Here is a 23,880-nt window from a genome sequence, read left to right as displayed (position 1 = left end):
TCTCCTCATGTCTCCCTCTTTCTCATGTGTTTCCCCAAAGATTGATGACTCTCCGCCACAAGGCGAGTGGGCCTGTTTAAAGATGCATGAGGTGATGAGGCCAAGTTTTCTCCTCCTTCTCTCTCTCTCTCTCTCTCCTTTCCTCTCCCAACCCTTTCTTCTGACGGCAGCAGCCGTCTCTGCGAGAGGCTTCCCACTGATCCCAGGCGGTCAGAGGCCACCTCCAAATCAGACAGCCCTCCCAGCTCTTGTCAGGATGGCTGAGTGTGACGTATGACGATCAACCAGCAGACAGCGTGATAAATGATGCCGCTGAGGACCGCGACTCATAAATGGACAAAAAGAAAAAAAAGAGGCTGGCAGTCATCGATATGATGATGCACTGAATCGACAGGGAGAGGAGGGAGAATCTCTGGTGCTCAGTGCTCAGTGTGGTAAAAATAAATGAAAAAAAAAAAAGAGTTTGAAGGGCAAGTTGTTGGCGATATTGCTTTTTTATGAACCAGAGGTGATACAAAATTGTATGAAACAGATTCAATGTACTTTTTATAGCTGGATAAGGGATAATAATATTTCATAGAATAGAATACAAGACCAAAACAAGGCCTTCATTTTGTGTATGAATAACTGCCTCGTGTTTTATCCTGTCCTTATTTAGCATCTTAAAAACAATTAAATTGAAAGACAAACTAAAAGAACATTTGGCTAAGAGCAGCCAACCAAAAATAAGTATGTATATGAAGCTAGTTAGCACCACAGAGCAAAGATCATCACTGTTGTACACTCACCTGTATTAGGAACACCTGTACGCCTGCTTATCCATACAGTTATCTAATTAGCCAATCTTATGACAGCAGTGCAAAGCAGTGACTGTGGCTGTGGAAAGATTGTTGGTGCCAGATGGGCTGGTTTGAGTTTTTCTGAAACTGCTGATCTCCTGGGAATTTGACGCACAACAGTCTTGTAATGTTTCCAACGTCTTGTTGAATCCATGCCACGAAGGACTGTGGTTCTGAGAGCAAAGGGAGGCCGTGCCGAGTATTAGTTTGGTGTTCTTAATAAAGTGCTCAGTGACAGTATATATTACGAAATCATCTCTATGGAACAGTAACTTCTTAGAGTAATTCAGTAATTATTCATTATTTCCACTGCTGTCTAGAAAGGCTGTCTGGGACTGAAATAAAGCATGGTGCAAACACTCACTTATAAAATGACTGGACTAAAATAAAGGTAAGGGTAAATGTTATCTATTTTAAAGGCCCTATGAATGGATTTTTTTTTATGTGAGCCCCAACAGTGATGTCACGGCATCCTGGAGTACACCTGAGCACCACTAGAGCTACACAACACAGGTGTTTAAACAAGATTATTTCGGTGGTGTAAGACTGTCACGTCTCTAATTTCAACTCAATCAATAACAGACATGATCGTGCGTGACTGTAGCTTTCTGATATATTTCTATATACTGCTGTGAACCTCAAATGGCATGCTGCGTCTTTGCATGAATAATTACCCATGAAAGCCTTTATGAATGACCCTAAGTGAATAACTGAACAAAGAAAAATCAGAGTGCTTTTGATAGCATTGACCACTGAGGTTCTCAATTAAAGTAGCTAGAGCTCTTAGCCATTAAGAACCTTGCTCGTGAACAATCCAACCACGTCTATATTTAAATGTATCTGATTTTTCTGCTCACAATCTTGATCTATAACCACTTCCCTACTGGCTTACAGGACACTGACTGATGAAGAATTATGTCTTAAGTCAGGGCTGATGTATTATTGTCTACTCAGCTTCAATGTCTTAGTTATGTCTAACTGAGCAGTGAGGACTAAACGATCAGTTGCATTTATCATGAGCAATAAGCTGATGCTCAATACCAGTGATGAGCAGGTCAAATATTGATGATTCTATTCCTAGCTCAACAGATGTCGATATGTCAATAACGTGCATTGAGGTCTCGATGATCTAGTCGATAAAGATATTTTAGTTCAATCTGTTCTCAAATATTCACACTGTACCACACAATGAGTCAAAGGTTCCGAACGCAATAACCATGCAAAACTCCAATCTCACTTATTCACACGAAGCAAAGGGCGGCCAGCATCTGACCCAAAGGACGGACCCTCGATTAGTGAATGAGCAGTTTGACCTGAGCTGCCTAATAGACCGCCGTCAAGCAGGCAGGAGGTAAGGAGTGGAAGGTGTCTCTTTCCCCTCTCATTAAGGCCGACACGGACAAAGCTTCCTGCTGAAAGACGATAAGCAGAGACAACTCTTACTCCATTTTGTCTGACAGCGGGGATGAAGAGAGGAAGGAGGAACAAGACTATTAAAAAGACAGTTCATGAAAGATTTGAGATTTTGTTCATTCATTCTAACCTTTTAGATTGACCTCATACCGTAGGTTTAGTCAAGGACATGAAACCATTACTGACACCCATTCATGTAGCACCATATTCACAGAGAATGCAGTATGTAGAAGAAAATACTTAAAACATCTAATAGGATGAAAATAAAATGTGACCACCAATATAAAACTTATGATTGTACATTAAGTACAGAGCTTGAGTCAGAGTATTTTAGCCTAGCTTAGCATAAAGACTAGCTAACAAGGGCTACCCTGGTTCTGTTAAAAGTTAAGAAAATTCACTTACCAACAGCTAGAAAGCTGTCTTATTTATACATTGTAGCTTCAATTTTCAACCTGTTCATAAAAATGAAAAATCTACAGTTTGTGGTTTTAAGAGTCATGAGTTGGAGAGGAATCTTCGCAAACAACACCTTATCCATTCATGTAGTACTTCTGTGCAGCAGCCTGGAATAAATAGTCAGTGAGGTCAGGTTTTGATTTTCATTTCTGTATGGGCACAGGTCACGCAAACATAGCACCAAAAAGTTCAGCACAAAAGTTCTCCAAAGAATTTCTGGTTTTAAATTTCTATTTTTGTACATGCTAACTGGTAGGCAGATTTTGTTAGTTTTCAAGAGAGCCAGACTAGTCATTTCCAGTTCTTGTGCTAAGCTAAGCTACCTGGAGGCTGGCTGTTGTTATCCACTTAAAGAACAGATGCAAGAGTGATATTCATCTTCTTGTCTAACACTGGGAAAGAAAACTAGTCCGTTTTTTTTCCTCAAATTGTCAAATTATTCTCTTAAAGATTCAGCATACAGTCAGCATACAATTTCCTAGCTAAAAAAAAGAGCATTAGAGCCGGCTAGTTGTATCCCACTATCACCAGTCTTTATGCTAGGCTAGGCCACACCTTCATACTTAACACAAAAATGGGATATTTATACTGATATTTAGATATATGCTTGGAAAGAAAGCAAATAAGTACAGATTTGTTTACACAGGGATAACTTGCAAAATTATTTTAATTAAACTCAGAGAGAAAACTGCATAAAGAGAAAGCAAGACAAAAAAAGAGAGAAAGAGGTGAGACAGAAGATTACTACTGAGGCCTTTAGAGAGAGTGAGGTAAGAATGAGGGAGACAAACAGAAAGGGAGGGGGGAGAGGGAAAGGAAAGAGGGAGGCGGGGAAACAGAGTAGAACGAGAGAGAAAAACAAGGCCAGACAGGGAATCAGACAGTCAGAGCGACTGAGGCAGACTGACAAGCAGAAAGAGCAGAATGAGTATCTGATAGATGACTGAAAAATACAGCTCAAAAAAAAAGGAAAAAATGCACTTGTTGTACCTTCTCTTTCAGCCCGGAATATGAAGGTCCGAAGGGAGGTGACTACCTCAAACTTGTTGTCACCCAGTCCTCGTACCTGTCTGATAGCACTGGCCATGATCATACCTTTGGAGTACATCTCCTATACATAGAGACAAATAAAAGAGATAAGTGTGCTGCAAAAACACACAGTAAATAGGTGTATAAACACAAGGACACACACACACACACACACACACAGCTTCATGCTTATCATGTTATTGAATTTTCGCTTATTCCTATTATCTGCATCTGTAGACCCACAATTACTGTTTTTCAGCGCACTGTTCGCATCAATAGATGTGTAATTCTGAGCTGTATTACCGTCGGCTATGATTGCTTTCAATTTGAAACACCACCGACAGACATCCTCAAACTAGAGCCATAACCCATCAATACAGTGTCACATTTATTTGCAGAAATAGCTTCCCTGTTCCCTTTCAAACAATAACTTTGATAAACGGCACAGAGCTCTCAGAAAAGCAGCATTTCAAACAAGGAACTGCTGCAGAAATATAAACAGCAAATCCAAACCGTATCTTTTCATATGAGCTGCATACTGTTTACCAAGCCAGCACTCACTTGCATTGATGTGCTCTTTGACATTAACATAAAAACTCAAATTACATACTTGAAATACGCATAATTTGCAATGGAAGAGCAGGAAATAAACATACGTTAAATTAAAGAAGCCCAAACACAAGAGTAAAACACATGGCGCTGTCATTTCGCCGTTAGGAGACATCATAAAGCAAATCTACAAGCTGAAAACAAACTTTTCAAATATTTAAAAAGAGACACGCACATTGTACTGGGGATTTGGGTAAAGCACAGGAAGTGCTTGTTGGGTAAAGTGGGATTTGGTTGTGTGTGTATTACCCCTATGTTTCCCCCTAGCAGATCTAGTGGAGGCATCCAAATAAGGAGGATGTTGCACTGGAGGCTTCATGACCCTCTTTACAGTCTCCCCTGACAATGGCAATTAAAGTACTGGGTCGTCATCGTCAATGTGAAAACGAGACAGAAGGGGCAAAAAAAAAAAAAACTTCAATATTATCACTTCTAAAGAAGCTGGGACACAATGGAAGCACCATCTGATTGGTATTCAAACCATGATGTGGCAAATATATCAGAAAAAATGTCCTTAAAGTAGTTGGAAAAAGCCAAGAAGATCTCAGATTGTAATGTTCTTGCAGTAGAGTGAACTGGAGGACAGTACATTATGCTTCTGTAGCGGTGTGAAAATCGCTGGGTTAGAAAAAGGGGAGAAAAGGGGTCGCTGCAGACATTGCATTATTCATGTTGATAATGTCATTATCATCGCAAAGTATGAAAAAAAAAACAGACATGTCTCTTTTTTCCTCTCTGTTGCTCTTCAACTGGCTTGACCTGAATTTTGATTCTCTGCAGTCCCGCGCACTCTGTAATGTGCCACACTGTACGTCCTCGCTACTGTAAAGCGGCCGCCGTATCCTGCGCAGACGCAGGGTGGGAAGTGAGCAAAGGAAGGATGAATGGAGGAAGAAAAATGCAGTGAACTTCTGACTCCTCTCTCACCATTGTTAATTAAGCCCGTGACCTTGCCATCCACAAAAGCCTATTTCTAGAGACCATACAGCCAAAAATATACCAGTCGGCGCAGTCAGTTAGGGAGAGAGAGCAGGAGTGGAGGGGAGGAATGAATGGATGGATGGATGGATGGATGGATGGAGGAAGCATGAAATAAAAAAAAGAGAAATTAGGTCTGTGTGAAAGGCCAAGGAGAGGGCTAAGGGAAAGAGAAGAGCGTGGAGAGATTAAAACACCAAGGAAAAAAGCAACAGTGAAAATTCATAATCAAGAGGAGAAAGACTTGCAGAAGGGGGAGGAAGAGAAAGGGAGGTGTGTGGGAAAGAGAGACATCATGTAGAAATGAAGACGCCTAAGAGGGTCAGGGAGGGGTCCTTCTCATATTAAAGCAGGATGTTAACAATGGAAAGAAGTGGCTCAACCTAATTACCGACAGCCAGCCTTGTACATTTCTCTCCCCAGGAGTTTCACACCAATATCTCCCCTCTTTCTCTCTCTAAATTTAGACAGAAGTTAAAGGAAGGTGAAGAAAGGAGACACTAAGTGTGTGTGTGTGCATGTGGATGAATTAGCTTGGTGGCTGCGTGCTGATAATTATACCCCCAGTATGGGTTAACAGTAATTAATTGTTTTAATTCTAGTTTTGGGGTCATGACGGAGAGAGTTGTTTAATTGTGAGTTGTGCATCTGTAAATACTCTGACAGCGGAGTCAGCAGAGAGAGGATGAAGAGAAGCGGTCAGTGTTAAGACAGTGGATTCAGACAAAAACACCATGCGCTGCAGCCGCCCGCCCACACACACACACACACACACACACACACAAGTAATGTTTATAGACTAATCTCAAGAGGACGGACTGCCAAGGAAGCAATGAGGCCTAACTATCTCTCTTTCTCCAATAACAGACACACCTGACTCACCTCCCCCTGCCAAAGATCTCCTCCACACTCATTTCCCCTCGCTCGCCCTCCCTTCACCTCCCTCCCCACTCTCAGCTCTCTCACTCCCACATCCTCTCATTCTAGCTGCTCCCATATCACTACCTCTCATTCTACCCTCCCAGTATTTGTCAACCCATGTCATTTTGCTGGGGCGTTTCCTCTTTTTTTTTTTTTTTTTTTTTTTGGTGGAACTGCCTATCCTGCATGGATAACTATGTCTCTTTTCTTTTCAAAAACAAAGTGGTGAACTTCAGGAAACAATTAAAGCAGAGCAGTGGAGCTAAAGCCTACAATAATGGAGGTGTGGAGAGAGCAGGGAGGAGGGTAAAGAGGGTGGAGAGTTTTACCACCAGCATGGAGTTAAGGCTCTGGCATCTCCAAAGCATCAGATTTTCAGTAGAGGCATGAGGACACCAACTGGTCGCAGCAGAAAACTGCACCTCTGAAAAAAAACAATGCTTGTGGGCAATAATGCAGCCTTGATCAGTGTTTCACTGAGTGGGTTGCCTTAAGGATTGGGAGGACGATGCTCTCTGGGCAAAGCTGCCTTTAGGGCAAGTCCAAGCCAAGTCTTGTCAGAGGTCTTGTCAAAGCAAGTTCTAATTCTCAAGGCCTTGAAGGAAGGGAAGACCAAGTTAATTATAAGCAAGTTAAGTGCAAACCTTTGAGGTCTTTGAATGCTGACTGTAAATGTTACAACTTTTTCAATTTAAACGTGAGTGGCTACGCAAGACCTGTCTAACACAGTCTCAGATTTTAAGGAGTCAGTTCTCACAGCAGCAAAGTCCAAGTCCTCATTTTTAGATGCAAGCGTGGTGCGGTCCCAAGTATCAGGTCTAAGGTTTCACTCGAAGCTGCTTTCACGATTTTTTGGCGGGGTGTTTTGAGGGCAGTGCAACAAACTGGAAACATAACGGTAAAATATTATTATGTTCTTAAGTTGATATACAAACTTGTTAGCAAACAGTTGCTTCTATCAGAGAGGGAGCAACATGAACATTGATTTGAAGTCATCGTGACGAATGTAAGTCCAATTTCTACTTTCCTTTTAACCTTTTACTTCTTACGTCCAACCCTGAAGCAAATGTCTGGCTCTTGAGCTGATGGCTCCACTATGTTCGCCAGATAGTCTCTAACTGTGTCTGTCTGCTGCTTGGCGTGTACGGCAGCATACAGCTACCTGCTGAGGCTAAAGACAAAGCTGACGAGAGCTCTGAGAGTGAATCAAAACATATTTCGGGCCCTTTTCTGGTGATCAAAATGGATGCAAGCATAAATAAAAGGAGATAGAAAAAAGAAGCATTTTGGGTGTTACAGAGAGCGCGGACGTCTTGGGAAGACACACGAGGGAGTAAGCAGAGGAGCTTTCAGGCTTGGCAAGAGAGAGCTTTGCAGCGTCAGATAGACAGACAATCAGGCACACTGAGTCACTCAAAGACTGATCCCTGATCCTAAAACCTCATCTCCCCTTTGGCCTCCTCTCTAGCCTCGCCGCCCCCCCTCCCCTGTCCTCTCATCCCTTCATCCCTCGCAGCCATCCGCCTCACTTCCTCCCCTCACTACCCTGAAGCCAGGCTTTGGACTGTTTTTTTCACAAACACACACACACACACACACACAAAGAGACACACACACGACACCACATCAGGACCCTGAAGACTACATCTCAGGCCCAAAGCGTTCTCCCAAGTCAATCCTGGTGTTGACGAAATCAGGCGAAAGGGGTGATTGATGAGACGGATTGGATACACCGCTGTAGAGGGAAAAGTGAGACAGAGGATCTCGCTACTCTCCCACGCCACCTCCGCTACCCCGATGATGACATCACCGCGGCCAGAGACCTTCAAGCTGTGACTGTGATTAAGTGCGATTAGTTCTGTCTGGGGCTGACAGATCCCACCGGATTTCAAACTAGAAAAGAGTTTTTTGGCTGCTGAAAGTTTAAAAGAACATGCATGGGAATGTTTCAGCATGTAGGCATTTTTGTTTTTGTGTACAGGAAGAAAAGACTAAACAACAAGGCGAACTGATAAAACCATGCTGGTATCTGTCTTTATTCCTTAGTCAGCACAACTTTTACCATAATTTCTGTCCCTTTAACGTTTGAGTCCAAACAGATTCAATACATGTGGCCTAAAGCTTGAACTGTCCCCAAAGCAGTTTCAAACATTTTCTGCAGTAGAAGCCAAAAGCAAGATGTTAGCTAAGATTAGCCAACATAAGTTAGTGGGCATGCCAGACCAATCTAGGTTGTGTTGTTGTGCATTTTATTGATCATGAATTCAGCTTCTCATCCGGAAGAGAAATAATCTAGAACAGATGACTTGCTCTATACCACTCCAAAAAGACCTGGGAGAAAAACTATATGGAAAATGTTGTCTTTATTTAGTCAATGAGAGAGATCTTTGATACTTATAAGAAGTAAAGTGCAATATTTTGTTTTTAAATTAGGCAAATTTGCCTTAATTTACAGATCATCCTATGACCTAATGTCTGTTTGTTCTTTTTTTTTTTGTCTGTTTGTTATTCGTTTGTTCTTTGCTTGTTCTTTGTTCTCATAATGTAAAAAATGTTCAGAAATAAAAAATAAAAATAACTGAATAAAGCTATCGTGGTGGAAATTCTAAAGAAAAGCTGAGCTGAAGAAAAGATGCTCAACAGGAGTTCAGATTCAGACGTCTCAGGCAAAAGTATTTATTGTAAGCTTGGCGTCAAAGAGAAAATTAGGAGCAGCACAATGCAGTTGTGAACCATGAATTTTCTGAGGATGTCCGGTCTTACAATTTCTTTCTTCTTTGAATGTATGTGTGGGCCTACAAAGTAAGAAAAGAAGACTAGAAAGAAAAAGAAAATTCCTTCACATCATACTTTTATGACCAAATATTGACAAATATATAAACTGACATTCTTTTCATCTTCAGGTGTACTGAAGATGTCTCAGTATGTTAAACTGTTATGGTTAACATGTTAGCATGATGATGTTAGCATTTAGCTCACGTGCCTTAGTACAGCCTCACTGTACATTCTTAGTTTTGTTGAAATTAGAGTTAGATTTAGTGGTATTTGATGAAATTATGACAGACTGAATCATAATAAAAACTAGTGATAGAGGTATTTAAAGTCAGTTTAGCTTAGTTTGACTTCATTTCATTTTAATCCTGATATATGCAAATCAGTATGTAATGATATACTAAATATGCAAATTAGTGCACAACACTCTCTAGCAACATCTAGCGACACTGAGGCAGCTTTAGCTACTCTCCATTGAAAATTGTTGGCAAAACTGCTTGTAGTTGGAGCACCTGAGAGATGAGCCTGAGACAGTATCCATTTAAAGCACAACAAGATATTTGGGTTGGGGAAGGAGGGAGGCGGTGTATTCACACACACAGTGAGTGCCTGCTTGTTTTTGCTGAATATCACAGTAATTTGCTCCAGTTGCAGATCACTCCACTGGAATAATGTTGTAATCAGTACAACTCCTCTGAGATCAGTTGTGTAGATTTTGATCCTCCATGTCAATGTGACAAAATATGAGGCACAAAAAGGTTATGTTGTGTAAGCAATACAGCAATTTTTGTCATCTCACACACACACACACACACAAAGAGACACACGTGTCTCTGCACTGTGAGCGAAAGCAAACCACCAACTCATATTTCAATTTCCGACACAAAGCGGTGCTGAGAGACTTCCTTGCAATCTTCCTCTAGCCCCCGCTCACCCTGTGGAGGTGGCACTGGGTGGCACACAGGGTGGTACAAGGCCTCAGCTGGCCACATAAACCAGGGATGACAGAGAGATTGTATTCGACCTCTTCGCTCACCCGAAACATGATGAAGCCCTCTGCCTTCTCAGATGGGAGAGTCACATTGGCAGGATGACTTTAAAAAGTCTAAACAACAATCCCTGTTCTCTCTCTCTCTCTCTCTCTCTCTCTCTCTCTCTCTCTCTCTCTCTCTCTCTCTCTCTCTCTCTCTCTCTCTCTCTCTCTCTCTCTCTCTCTCTCTCTCTCTCTCTCTCTCTCTCTCTCTCTCTCTCTCTCTCTCTCTCTCTCTCTCTCTCTCTCTCTCTCTCTCTCTCTCTCTCTCTCTCTCTCTCTCTCTCTCTCTCTCTCTCTCTCTCTCTCTCTCTCTCTCTCTCTCTCTCTCTCACTAAAGCAAACTTTCATCTCTCCAAAAAGTGTCGTGCCTACGCCAACAGTGACACGGACTATAAAGTGCTGACTTGCTGGCCTCCCTGCCGATTGCCGCTCTGCTGGCAACAGAGCGTGTCCTGATAAATAAAGCAACAAATACAATGGAAAGGGAAAACAAGGGGAAAGCGAGAGAGAGAGAGAGAGAGAGACAGAGCAAGCAGGAGAGCATGGAGGGCTATAATTAGTATGTGATTAACGAGCAGGCTTCAGACAGGTCCCACATCATTGATTGTGATGTTGTGCAATGCTGCTGCAGCGAAAACGAGCTAGCCCTGGGAGGGGGCACCGAGGTCACCGCTCACACACAAACACACAGAAATGTGTTTGTTCTTAGTGCAAGATACGTCCAACAGTCATTAATGAGAAGATGAAGGTAAAGCACATTATGTCAGATAGGTTGTAGCCGCTGGAGACTCACTTGAAAACACAGGATCCAAGCACTGAAAGTTGTTCTTGTTTTTTTTGTTTTTTTTCCCATTTTTAGCTCGTCAAAAAGAAATCACGTATACTTTATATTTCTGCTCACCATTTCAAGAGCTTTAGCATTAATGCATTTTGTCTTCCTTTCTAGCCTTTCTAGGTAGCTGTTGTAAACTTCTTATTTCTGTTCAGTATAAATTCATTAAAGAGTTTTGACACGCACTTGAGTTGTGTTAATGAACATAATAAATCAAGTTTATAACCATATCTACTATTAATTTTCGTCATTTTTACAGCATTGTTGCATGATAATGAAGTTTAAGTGCAAACTGATCAAAGTCTGCACTGTGTTACCTCTAGGGCCAGGTATCGGACCTCAATACTGCCTCAGAACTGACTTAAGTATTGAAAAGTATGAAAAGTTGGCATTGATTGCTTTGTCAGAGTCTTATTTACCTTCTCTTTAATAAGACATTTCTTATCTAAATCAAAAATATAGCAAAATCTTAATTAGTTATTTTATTTCATACTGATTCCATGAGCATATTAAAAAGAAATGATTTAAAACATTCTGGCATTAGACATTAAAAAAAAAGTCATTTAAATAATAAGTGTTTCGCAAAATTGTCCATTATCAACTGTCTGATGATGGGGTTGTGGTGCAGAATCATGGGCATTGCATTAGCATTAGCATCAGGAGTAAATTTGAAAGATCTCAGCCCTAATTACCTCACAATGAAAATATAATGTTGAAAAAAAAATCGTGCAGATTTCATATGTGCTGTACATGGATTACACAACTCATTAATGGAGGCATCAACTAAAAGTTCAAAAGAAAGATTTCAAAAAGAAAGATTTCAAAAAGAAAGCGCTGAGCGGCTCAGTAGTTCAAAAGGACAAGCGTGGTCACATAAAAGGATGGCAGAGCAAGGCAAACAAGCTTATTTTGATGGACTTCTTACAGTGAAATTTCAAACATTCAATCAGTCTGTTTGATCAGCTCAGCTGTTAACAACTGTTGTCTTCATTCAAAGCTGCAGCCCCGAACCAGTTTGTAAATACTGGTGCAAATCAATAGATCTGTGACTACAAAACAACAGATGAAAGTTAAGGTTAAACTGCCATCTTGCTTGCATCTGTGTCTGCCTCCTCTCCAGTTCCTGCTTTTTCAGCCTCCATTCTCTCACCCTACCCCAACTGTTTCTCCCTCTCATCCCTCCATCTGATGATGAGGCAGGCAATGCTAAGCAAAATTTCAAGCTCAACTGTCAGACGGAAGGAGTATGAAGAGAGGTACAGGGAGGAAGAAATGCTGAGGGAGGCAAAAACAGAGGAGAGTCTTCCCTCTCCCTCTCCTTCCTTCTTTCTCTGATAACTGGTCAGGTGCCAACATCAATGTACTTTACTGTATGGCTGGGCGGGCACAGAGTGTGCTGGCCCATCATGCGTGGCCTAATGTCGCTCCGTCCTTGCTCCCATTCTTTAGCCTGCCAAGCTAATGATGATGATGATGACAATGAGAAGGAGGAGGAGGAGGAGAAAGAGAGGGGAACACTTAGGAACTTGGCTCAGCTGCTCATGGAGTAGATTTCTGTGGCGGAGGAATGAGATTGGCTTTGCCAGTTTGCATGTGGAGGCTGAAAGTGTGTCAGCAGGAAGAGGAGGGGAGGTGTGAACATGTGCATGCAAAAGGTTTCAGGATTCAGGGACCATTAGTGTGTACATGTGCATGCACTTTTCTCGCACCTACCTTGTCATTGTTGTAGTAGGCCAGACTCTCGCCATCCAACCGCACCCACCGTCTTTGGAAAACGCACTTTCTGCAAAGAAAAGTAAAAAGTTGAGTTGAGAATGCGTAATAAACTCGCAAATCAAAACCAAACCAAACAAAGTAAGTAATGAGAGCAATAAGTCAATGTACTATAAAAAAAACAAAAAAAAAAATCCACACCCAAAACTGTCAAGACAGTAAGGCAGTAAATGAATCTGCTCTGAACAGGTACTCATATTTCATCAACAGTGCCACTGATTCATTAATGTCAAGAGTTGTATCAACAGCTGCCAATTAGCATAATCAAAACAAATGGCTACTTTCAGTTTGAATATTCAACAGCCCAAGGGCAGTTTGCCAAACCTATGCAAATGGGGTGGTGAAGGAGAATATAAAAAAGAAGTCAGTGATTGATAGCTCTGGCTTCGAGCAATGGTGAAACACATAGCACCAAGAGACTCTGGAAAGAAAATGTAGTTTTGCCAGGAAGGCAAAACTAAGCTAAATAATCTCAATACAACAAGGTTAGCTCCCCTCTTCTTTCCCTGTCCCTCCAATAGTGCTATTCATTATGGAAAGATCTCCTTCAGGCTTCAGTATCTCATACTATTTATCAGTTTTAAATAATCATCAAAGATAGAAGACACATGGGGAGACAGGGTAGCAGGGGAGAGCACAAAACAGAAACAGTCCACGTGGAAACAGGAAGCGGTGGTTTGCAGGCTGAAGCACTGTGGTCTGTTGCCACTTGACAGGCAATAGCAGAAGGCACATTTTGAGTTGTTTGGGTTGTACACTGAAACTGAGCAAGAACATGCACCCATCTTAATAGGAAATAAATATTTATGACCAACACTTCCTATGCAATGTGGAGCTGCAGTAAAACCAGCAGTCATAAGGATTTCATGCAGAGCTACGAATCATTACATCATATAAAGAAGGAATTTCTAATGTCTGATAATCTCAGCTGAATCTCTAATCACATTTACAATGCTAGAAGCACTGCAACTTACCCTTGAGGTGACAGTTTGTCCAACCAACCCACTTTGAGCACCTGGTGCTTGGGGGCTCCATAGAAGCATGCATATGGAGAAATATCAGGCAATGCATTTCCGCTAACACCTCCCAGGGCGTCTGCAGGCTCTGAGTAGAGGTCACACTCCACCATGATCAAGGATCCATCCTTCGGGCCAGAGGCAGCTGGACCAACAGCAAGAGTTTCAAGAGTCAGGGTGAAACTCTGGTCCGAAATGGCTCGCGGCAAAATGCTGGCACACTCATCCACTGTTGAATACTCATCTGTGTAGGGGTCTGGGACAGCTCGGGCTGGTGGAGAATCTTTTTCCTTTGACCTTTTCTTTTTAGGTGACTTCTTTCTGTATGAGCAAAAATATAATGTGTTGGGTGACAATGCATTCATCTGCTAATCTAATACTGATCAATCGTTAGATTTATGAGTTAATACCAGGAAGTAGAACAGTGTTTCCCTGCCCTTTGTTGTTGAAAATTTCAACAATTTCAATGGCATCATTACTAGGTGTGGCTGGAAAATAATTAGCGTGCTCTGTACACTGTGACATCACTGTACTGAAACACCCTGGAGTACACTTCCTCATTACTAACTAACTAGTAAGAACTCTTTACAGCACATTGCATCCTCTAAGGACAGAAAACAAACATGTGAATGCAATGAATGTAACTTACTGGGCCGAAAACCAGAGTAAAGATTCTAATCTGTAGTTCTACAGTCACAATGCACAGCCTAAAGGCGTTTGTTTCAGATTAATTGTACTTAAATGTAAAACATTAAGTACATTATGAACAGTACAACTACCATAACTTAGTGCAGAGGTTTTGGGCTGGGCCTTAAAGAAACAGTTCCACATTTTGCAAAATACACTGCCACGAGGTAGCAATACCCAGCAGCTCTTCTTTGTGAACTGTTCACTAAGAAACTGTTGCAGCACATATTGTAACTCCCCTTAAAACCACACATTTTTCTTTTCTGTTTGTGCCCGGATTAAACAATTGAGATGTAACATGTCAATTAATGGTTTAGAGATGTTAGTAGGTGTAGATTTGAACTTGGTGAGAGCCAAGCTAGCTGTTTCCCCATGTTTCCTGTCTTTCTGCTAAGAGTGTACAGACATGAGTGTGGTATAGATCCTCACACCTAACTCTCGGCATGAAAGTGAACATGCACATTTCCAGAAATGTCAAACAATCACACTTCTAAGGCAGGAAATGCATAATTATTCCCCTCAAATAACACTGACCGCTTCTTCTTTTTTGATTACTTTCAATGCAGGTCAAGAATTGAAGCTATTTTTGTACTGCACACTGCCTTTTTAAGATGTGACCACATATTTGCATCTGAATATTCACTTTCTGAAAATATCAAACCAACTTGTAAAGATCCATGTAAGCAGAAATAATTCACCAGCGGGAGCTTAAGAAGTGGTTAAAACCAAAGTAGATTTTTGTTGTTGTCCTACTTTGAGAATGCATGTGCACTTTAACATGGAGCTACATAACATCATAAAATCTCATTATTTTATCTGATGTTACTTGTAACTGCAACAACATCATCATTGATCTGTAGTTCCCTTTCTGAACATTTGAATTTTATTTGTACATTCAGAGTGTGGGACAGCAGTATTACATCAGAATACCATACCTCAGTTTCTTCTGCTTTATCATGTCCTTAAACCCCTTCTGTAACCCTTCTTTACCACCTTGGTCCTATAGAGCACAAGAGAGATTAGCATCAGATGAAAATAAAGGATCCATCTTTCAGTCAGACACTGTTATCGTGTTGCTGCACTAAGCTGTGTTAACTTTAGTGGCTAGGTGACATTTCTATTAACCTCAGGGGGCAAACTGAAACAAGCACATTTTCCACTCTGTTATGCGTCCACTGTGACAATATTAACACTGAGGGGGAAGTCTGGTGTGCAGGCTGTGGCTGAAACACAGCTGATAGTGTTCAAGATCTGAGAAATGTCTATTCCTCTTTGGTAAGCTGCTACTCACTGTCCACTAGTGGGAGCGTATGGTCTCTTACCGGAGCGCTTTCAGGGTTGCTGTACAGGAACGTCTCTCCGTAGGGAGCAATAGGCGCCAAGGTTCTTTGAAGTGAGGCTAAAAAGGACACAGAGACAACACAATAGTGGTTTTGTCAACTTGCAGAACACAGCGGAAAGGCCTGAACATGATGCTTGAAAAGTAAGGAGCTTAACAGGATTGTTCCAGTAAAATTTTAAATCACTCAGATGTTAAAGTGCCCTTTGCTTAAACCAACTCATTGATCTGAATAAATGTGCCAACCTTTGATCCATGCAAGCAGTAAACCAATTAAATTTTGTTTTAGCATGCCTATCTCTCTTCCTCTGACCCTTTCCTCGCCCAACTGGGAGTATGATCTCTTCAGTCGGTCTCAAACTGACTGAGTCTCTTCCAAGGCCATTTCTCTGTCTTGGCTCCTGCAGGGACCGTGGTCGTTGGAAGGCGAAGAAGAAGAGTGGAGAGACTCTGGCCAGACACTATTAGTCTGGAGACCCGGGGCCACCCTGCGTGGGCTCCTGCCCGTCTCTGTGAAAAATGACACCGCCGTCTCCTGAGGATTGTGAGGGCCAGAAGACACCGCCACAGGGATAGACACACACATAGACACTGGAGGAGGAACAGATATGCACACAGACAGTGGTGTACAAAGATCGAAAAACCCTCAGACACATGAAGATGCCTTGAGAGAAACAGAGACATAAAAGGATGGACAGTCCAATAAGCGGAGACGCACTCTCGCACCCTTACAGATGTTAATGTACTACTTTTTAAAGCTTAACAGACACACAACTCCAAAACAATGCGTGCCATTACAGAAGGACACAGAGGGCATGTACTAGGCTTGGTATGCTTTATGAAGGGGTCAGTTTATTTGATGGTAGAATCCACTCCAACACAGTGGCCCTCGCTACAGGCTGGCTCAGTGAGCAGATGGCAACCATCAATCATCATCTATCAGCTGACCTTCAGGCCGCTTGCGATTCTCTCTGAGGGCCACTGGACGCCACTGTACTCAATTCCTGTCTGATTCCCTCTATTCTTCCCTCACTGGCTCCATCTCTGGCTTCTGCCTTTGTTTCTCGCAGTCAACTACATTGCTTCTTTATCTGCTCATGACCTGACTCACTCTCAAGTCGCAGTCTGTGAAGCAAACTAAATGCAGCCATCAGCTTGCTTTTAAGTCAGGGACTTTCAGGTCAGTTTGTTATAATCACTTATCTGTGTCGCTCCCACACCGAGCTTGCAGAACACAAAACTGACACCAACTGAATTCAAATTAGCCAACAAAAAATGTCTCATTTCCCAAATGTTTTTTTCTTCTAAATGATAACAATAAGGATAATAATCATGCTGAAAATAATGGTTGTTATTATTATATTTATCATGTTGTTATTTTTTACTAATATGTTTACAGTAGAAAGGGGAATTTTGAAACAGTTTTTTAATACATTGCATACAATTCAAAGCTTGTATGAGCAAATGCTAAAATCTACGATAACATAACCATCTTTGGTTTGTTTTTAGTGCTAATTAGCAAACCTTAGCATGCTAACACGCTCAGCTAAAGAAAACATGGTAAACATACTGTACCCAGTGACGTTGTTGTGAGCATGTTAGCATGCTGATGTTAGCATGTGCCTAAGTACAGTCTCACAGAGCTGATATTATGTCTGATTGAATCATTTAAGTTGTTGTTTTTGTAGGGTTTTTATTTTATGAAAAATTCCCATTATGACAGAGTACATTAAACCTACTGTAAAATATCAGATTGTAACATATTTGATAGAATAAATGAGGGAGAGTATAATGTGCTTTTATATCTAACCTTTTTTTTCACTCTGCCTCTTTAACCCTTTGTAGTATCAAAGGTAAAGGCTTCCCATGTTCAATTGTAAATAATTAAAGCTGTGGCGATAAGAGAAGGTCTCAGAGAAAGCTGCTAATTCTCCTATGAGAGAAGCTAAAACATCTAAAGTTTGGTATTTTTCTTTGATTGCTTTTTAAAAAAAAATTATAATTCATTTATTATCAAGGACGAATGCACATGAAACAAAAGTCTGGCTCTGAATTATATGTTACGTCTTGCTTAAATAAAACCTTTAGTTGCATAATTGGGAACTAGTATTCTTCCTCTGGCTACAGCTCTGGCTGTCAGTGTGTTGTGTGAAAAAGGTCATGCCTGTCATCATTACATCAAAGTCACAGACACGAGCACAACACACATTTATAAATGTATTGTAGACTGTAGCATATGTACAAACTCTGCCACTTGATTCCATGTATGTATGTCACTGTGCGATCAAAGAAAACTATTCTAATATTTGAATAATTGAATATTCTGCCCAGTCTGCTGTGCCGCCACAGCTGCTGAAGAAGCAATACACAGAAACGTGTTGTCGCAATGAGATTTTTCTTGTGAAATATAATATGAGAGCATGTGTGAGGGTGTTATAATTAAAATTCTGCCAGCTTCTAGTAGTAAGTTTAGATTGAATACAACAATCACTCAATGAGACTAGACTGCACTTTTCTTTTTTTAAAGTTCTGGATCTAATCTTGGAATAAACTCTTCAAATATGCTCTGGTAAAATGCTAGACCTTGCTGTGAAGGGAGATTTAGCTTGCTAGTCAAGCTCCCTGTTTCCCTGCTCTGGGACCACCTTGCCTCCCTCTCTTCCTCCGTCTCTCAGCCTGTTTTGCATCCATCTCCTCTTCCTTCCTCCCAACCCACTTCACTGTCTTGCCTCTCTCTCTCTCTAGTCTGTTCCATACAGAGAAAAAGTTGGCAAAACAAGGCCTATCAAGAGACTGCTGCGGTGAAGGTACACAGAACGAGGATGGAAGGGGAGGCCAAAAAAGCAGTCTGAGCAGAGATTAAGTGAAAAAAACGGACAGAAATCTGTTGATTCGTAGCATGAGATGATGTCACAATGTGGTCAAATAGTGTGTCAAAGAGACTGACATGTTCACAGGTGTTTACCACGCATCCATCCAGACTGTCGCCACAAAAAGGCATCATATATTCCTAGGAGAACACATCTACAGCACCTCAGCACAGAAAGCAGCTCACGTAGTTTTTCTCGTCAGATGAGATATGAGGGTCGACTAAGCCCAATAAATACAGCTAGGGAGGAGGCAAAATTCAAAACATATTTGTTCTGGTTGTACTACAAGCCTGTGTGTTGTTAGCAAAGTTAAACAACTTCTGAAAAACTTTGGCGAGCCGGGCGACAGGAATACACACCAGGGTCTTGCTGAGGGACAAGATGTGAGGGAGCATATTCCCTGTGAGATGAGCGCTTGAAACGGGGGCAACGCCGTTTCCCACGACACTGCTGCCGAACACCCCCACCCAACCCACGCACTACCCTCATCTCTTCTCCCTTCTTTCATCCGGGCAAACAACAGCACTGCTGACTCTTCTGCAGAATGAAATATTCATGGCAGAGATGAAGCGGGTGCAGCTGAAAGACTATGTGTACCTTTCTGTATGCCGTTTGCACCAGTGGGACCTTCGGAGCCAGTTAGGTGTTCAGGGCTGGTTGTTTGCGCTGGTGGTGTGCTCCTGAGGAGGAAGAGAAATCACTGAATTAGAACCACCATTTCAGCACAGGGGGAAAAACAGGTAACACCATGTAGACGTGACGGCCTTCAGAATAGAGATATTGAACCCTTACAGTTAGTTAAACAGTTCAAAAGTTCAACAATGTATATTAATATACGTGGAATAGAGAACTGAATATGAAATTAGAGGCCTCGGGTTCTCCATCGTGTAAATCTGAATGCAAAGCGAAAAATTCATTCATGCCATGGCAGCATACAAGTGTATTTCTCCAGGTGCTTTCCACTGTGCTGTTCTAACTTGTGTGACGAGTTTTCAGAACTTTCATAAAGTCAAACTTTATGCTTAAAAGAATAGTTTTGGGAGATGCACTTATTCACTTTCTTGCTGAGTTAGGTGAGAAAATCAATGCCACTATCACATCTCACGATAAATGTGAAGCCAAAACTAGCAGCTGGTTAGCATAATGACTCACTCCTACTCCTTGGGAGAAACAGTCTAACATTTTGGGAAAATATGCCTACAGTAAATACGAAGCTATAGCAAGAGCCTAGCTTAGCAAAAAGACTGAAAACAGGGGGAGAGCTAGCCTGGTTCTGTCAAAAGATTTTTTTTTTTTTTTTAAATCTGCCTTCCAGCACCTCTTAAGATCACGAATTTAACACTTTTAACACTTTAACACACCTTCATCTTGTTTGTTTAATTCGGACAAAAGCCAAAACATAAAAACACCATCATGTCTGCACAGTAAGCTACAGCCAGAAGCTGATAGCTTAGTCTAGTACAAAGACTGGAAATGAGAAGAAAGTTAGCTTGGCTTTGTCGAAAGGTAACAATGGGAAATACACTTGCTTGCTGAGAGTAAATGGTGCCTTCTGTAAGTTTCTGCTATTGCTACATGTCCAACGTTAGCATTAACAACTGTTTAGTGATCAGTCTAGAAGAAACATTGCGAGTTCAACCTCTACTTACTTAATTTTTCTTTACTTTCCAAGAGCTATCTCCAGCAGTGGAAAGCTACACCAATTTTAACTCTTGTTTTTCTTCTAAACCTGTCACTTCTTTTCTTCTATTGAAGTTAGCATGCTAACCTGCTAGCCCTGCATATCCTAACCTCTTATCTTGTACAACAATGGCTGAAACTCTTGGCAAATGGCCATTACCACCATCACTGACTTCGAACAAATAACCACATTCAGCAGCAAAGAAAACGTACTAGGCCCTTTTAACCAGATTTCCCACGCCCTCTTAAACTTTGATGCTTGAATGGGAACATTTCTCAATTGTGTTGTGTTACAGTGATGGCAGAATATGTGGTTTCTTGCCTTCTCTAACACAGCACCGCAAAACAATATTGTGTAAGCTGAGCAACAGGACAGAGACTTTTGATAAAACAAATTAAAGCACTTTTAACGATCCATGTCCATTTATGTTGATTTTCATAAACTTTTAAGGCCATGAATTTTTGTCTTTAAATTCACAAACTTTCACAGACATCAAGAACCTGTGGGAACCCGTTGAACTTGAGAGAATATTGGTACCACTAATACAAAGCCACAACCAACCATGAGTTAGCTTAGCACTGAAAGGCTACAGACAGGGGAAAAAGCTAGACTGACTCTGGACTTTTGTGGACAATTGGACAATTGTGTTTTTCGTGCTGATTGAATTAACATGTTACTTAGTGAGAACTGTGCTGGCCGGTGGCTTGTGTAACCTTTGGACAGACCCAATTAGCCGTTTCTTCCTATAGCAAACTGGCAGCTCGCAGTAGCTTCATATTTACCATACAGACATGAGTAGTATCAATCTTCTAATCCAATTCTCAGGAAAGTGAAAAAGCATTTTTCCCCAAATGTCAAAACTATGCCTCAGCAAGAAACTAATAAGTCTTTAACTTTAACATGCCCTTACCTGTCCTGAAATGATGGTAATGTCTGATGTGGGATTTCAGGAACAGGCCGGTGCCTCAGCCTGTAGGAACGAGTGAGCCGTGGACCCGCAGGAACCTTAAAACAGGGCTGTGCCTCATAGATGGTGTTTTCCACCATTTCACCGTGAAAACACCCATTGTCCTCAGTCACCGCTGGGTAGGGTATTTCAGCAGAACAGGGGACAGAGTCGGTGCTTGACAGCGAGGGGTCCTCTGAGTAAATTTCCCAGTCTGAAGGCATTTCTGAAATGCAGAGGGACTCACTGCTGCTGCTGGAGGACACAGAAGGAGGGATGCTGGTATGTACAGACATGGATGTCCGGATGTTCTGGGGATCACGTGGGGCCGGTTGAGGTGGGCAGAGGTATCTTTCCTCCATTTCTGTCCCCAGTCCTGCTCCTGGAGGTAAAGTCTGACTCCCCTCCAAATCATGTTCCTGCCTCTCCTTTGACTGATGGTGCTGACATGAAGTCACCCTCTTTCTGTCCTTCAGAAAGATATGCCTCGGGTGTGGCACCGGCTTCCTCTGGCGCCTCCCGTTCTCCATCCCTCCATCTTCCTCTTCTTCCTCATCCTCACCACCGCTCTGAGGCTTCACTCCTAGTGCTTCCAAACTTCGGAGGATGCGCCTCCTATGGCCTGTTGGAAACACTTTAAGCTCCAGGAGGCACTCTTCTGTGAGGTCATTGCAGTCTTCCAGTGTTTGGTATCCTCCCTGCTGGAAACATGAAGTATACTGGGAAAGGCGGAGGGTGGACAGCCACTCCACTATCTCCTGGCTGGGGTCTGGAGGCTCCAACATGGTGCTCTAATTCCACATCTGCCACATCAGGAAGACCCTTCGAAGATCCAGCCTTGAAACCAAGATACAAAAACAGATAAAAAAATAAGTGATGGTTGAAGAAAAATGCTGTAAAGTTAGGAAGCCGCATGCACCATCAAACATAATTTAATCTTTTACTAAAGATGACTCCACTCCTGCACCATAGACAGGATTATTAACCTTTGAAAGATCCATTAACTCTAACAGGAATAATTTAAAATGTATGTTAGGCTCCAGTGATATTCATTTTTCTACAAGTCCAAATTATCCAAAGTGGATATTGATTTTGTCTTAGGGGAAGTCTTGCAGGTGAAAATTTAAGGGTTGAATTTCAGCTCTAAATATCACATTGATGGCATTTATCATCTGTAGTGGTGAAAATATATCCTCATTAACAGAATAGTTTGACATTTTAGGAAATACATTTATTCACTTTCTTATCAAGACTTAGATGAAAAGAGTGATACAACTGCCAATCTCTCCATTAAATAAGCCTGGAAGACAATTATTTTATCTTAGCTTAGCATAAAGACTGTAAGCCTTTATGCTAAGCTAAGATAACCATCTGCTGGCTATAGCTTAATATTTACCACACAGGCATTCGTGTGGTATTGATATTCTCGTGTACTCTTTGCAGCACTCTCACAGTGTCTATTCATTTAAGCTTACTCTAGAAATATCAAGATGCATTTAGTGTACATTCAACTACAAGTGAGTAAACACACACACACACACACACACACATAACCAGACCCACATTTGCAACACCATTCCTGGATGAAACAGCAGGAAACAGCAATAGCTATGATGAAATAGCATGCCATTTTGTTAAGAGACCAATGTCAAGGTCTGAAAAAAAAAAAAAGTGAAAGGCCAGCTGACACGTCTCACATCTTTGTTAGAACCCTTTTTTTTTGCAGCACTTAGCACAGCAGAGTTTTAAAATTCACACTTTACATTGCAGCTCACTGCATAGCAACATATAACAACCATACTAATGGAAAGCTGTTGTTGAAAGTCTGTTTGTTGATGCTTTCTCACCACCTCTTCAGAGTCAAGCTCTACTTCTATATCTATCACCATCTCTCTATCTCCCACACACTCACACACACACACACTTGAAACTCACAGGAAGATACATCATCAAAACCTTGTCATGTCCACTTCTCTTCTTTTAGTACAGTGTGCAGGGGACATGAAGTGTTACTTCTGCTTTCAAGTAAATATAATCTTGTGGCATGCATATACATTTGAGTGTTTTACTAGCAGTTCACAGAATGAACATGAACAGAAACTGCCTCTGTTCCTGTCGCGATTTTACATATGAACCCAGTACACGGCATCTCTTCCTCTCTGACGTTAGTTGTGCTCATGTATGTTCAGATGCTGAACACATTTCATCTTGTGAGCACACACACACACACACACACACACATCACACCTTACCTGCTGCATTCCTTTGCATTATTAGCAACTGAGCATGCAGGGGCATAATTTGAAGTCCCTGCTCAACACACGACTCTATTAAGTCCTCACAACAGAGGCCTGTACAGTCTACCAGACCAGCCCGGCTGTGTATTGCAGTGGTAACATGCAGGGACCTGTGTTGGCCAACATCCAGCACAGGCACACGCCAAAGCTTTCTCGCGCATTTGACCTGGCCTGCTCCACATCTCTGCCTTTTAGCGCTTCAACACCCACTCACACAACTGCACGCCAGACAAACTACACACTACAGAGCACACACTTCCAACAAACACTGTTAAGGGCTGGATATAGGAGTTTTGATCCGCAGCTACTGGCCAGTGTCAAAGCCCACAGAGTGTAGATCAATAGCAGAGAGCAAAAAGAGAATTTCACGAGATAAACAGCCTGCG

The 23,880-nt window shown here is 41.7% G+C and overlaps 1 protein-coding gene across 6 annotated transcripts in view; it reads right to left on the bottom strand.

Moving 5' to 3' along the window:
• The window catches only part of arap2 (ArfGAP with RhoGAP domain, ankyrin repeat and PH domain 2), a 118,805-nt gene that overhangs the window by 93,367 nt on the left and 1,558 nt on the right, over nt 1-23,880 (bottom strand). For all 6 annotated transcript variants that reach the window (XM_071459103.1, XM_071459102.1, XM_071459104.1 and 3 more), the window contains 7 exons: nt 21,162-22,034; nt 19,168-19,250; nt 15,684-15,760; nt 15,297-15,361; nt 13,633-13,995; nt 12,599-12,668; nt 3,702-3,822 (listed from right to left, as the gene is read on the bottom strand). In XM_071459103.1, coding sequence (XP_071315204.1) covers nt 3,702-3,822; nt 12,599-12,668; nt 13,633-13,995; nt 15,297-15,361; nt 15,684-15,760; nt 19,168-19,250; nt 21,162-21,982 — 1,600 coding nt within the window. In that variant the 5' untranslated portion in view covers nt 21,983-22,034. The remainder of the gene's footprint in view (nt 1-3,701; nt 3,823-12,598; nt 12,669-13,632; nt 13,996-15,296; nt 15,362-15,683; nt 15,761-19,167; nt 19,251-21,161; nt 22,035-23,880) is intronic.

This window comes from Trachinotus anak, unplaced genomic scaffold (genome assembly GCF_046630095.1).
Source record: "Trachinotus anak isolate AG129_WGS33_773 ecotype Australia unplaced genomic scaffold, CSIRO_AGI_Tana_v1 ptg000023l, whole genome shotgun sequence".
NCBI classification, from domain to species: domain Eukaryota; kingdom Metazoa; phylum Chordata; class Actinopteri; order Carangiformes; family Carangidae; genus Trachinotus; species Trachinotus anak.
The sequence above is the reverse complement of the archived record's forward strand: the minus strand, read 5'-3'. Positions and strand labels throughout refer to the sequence as shown.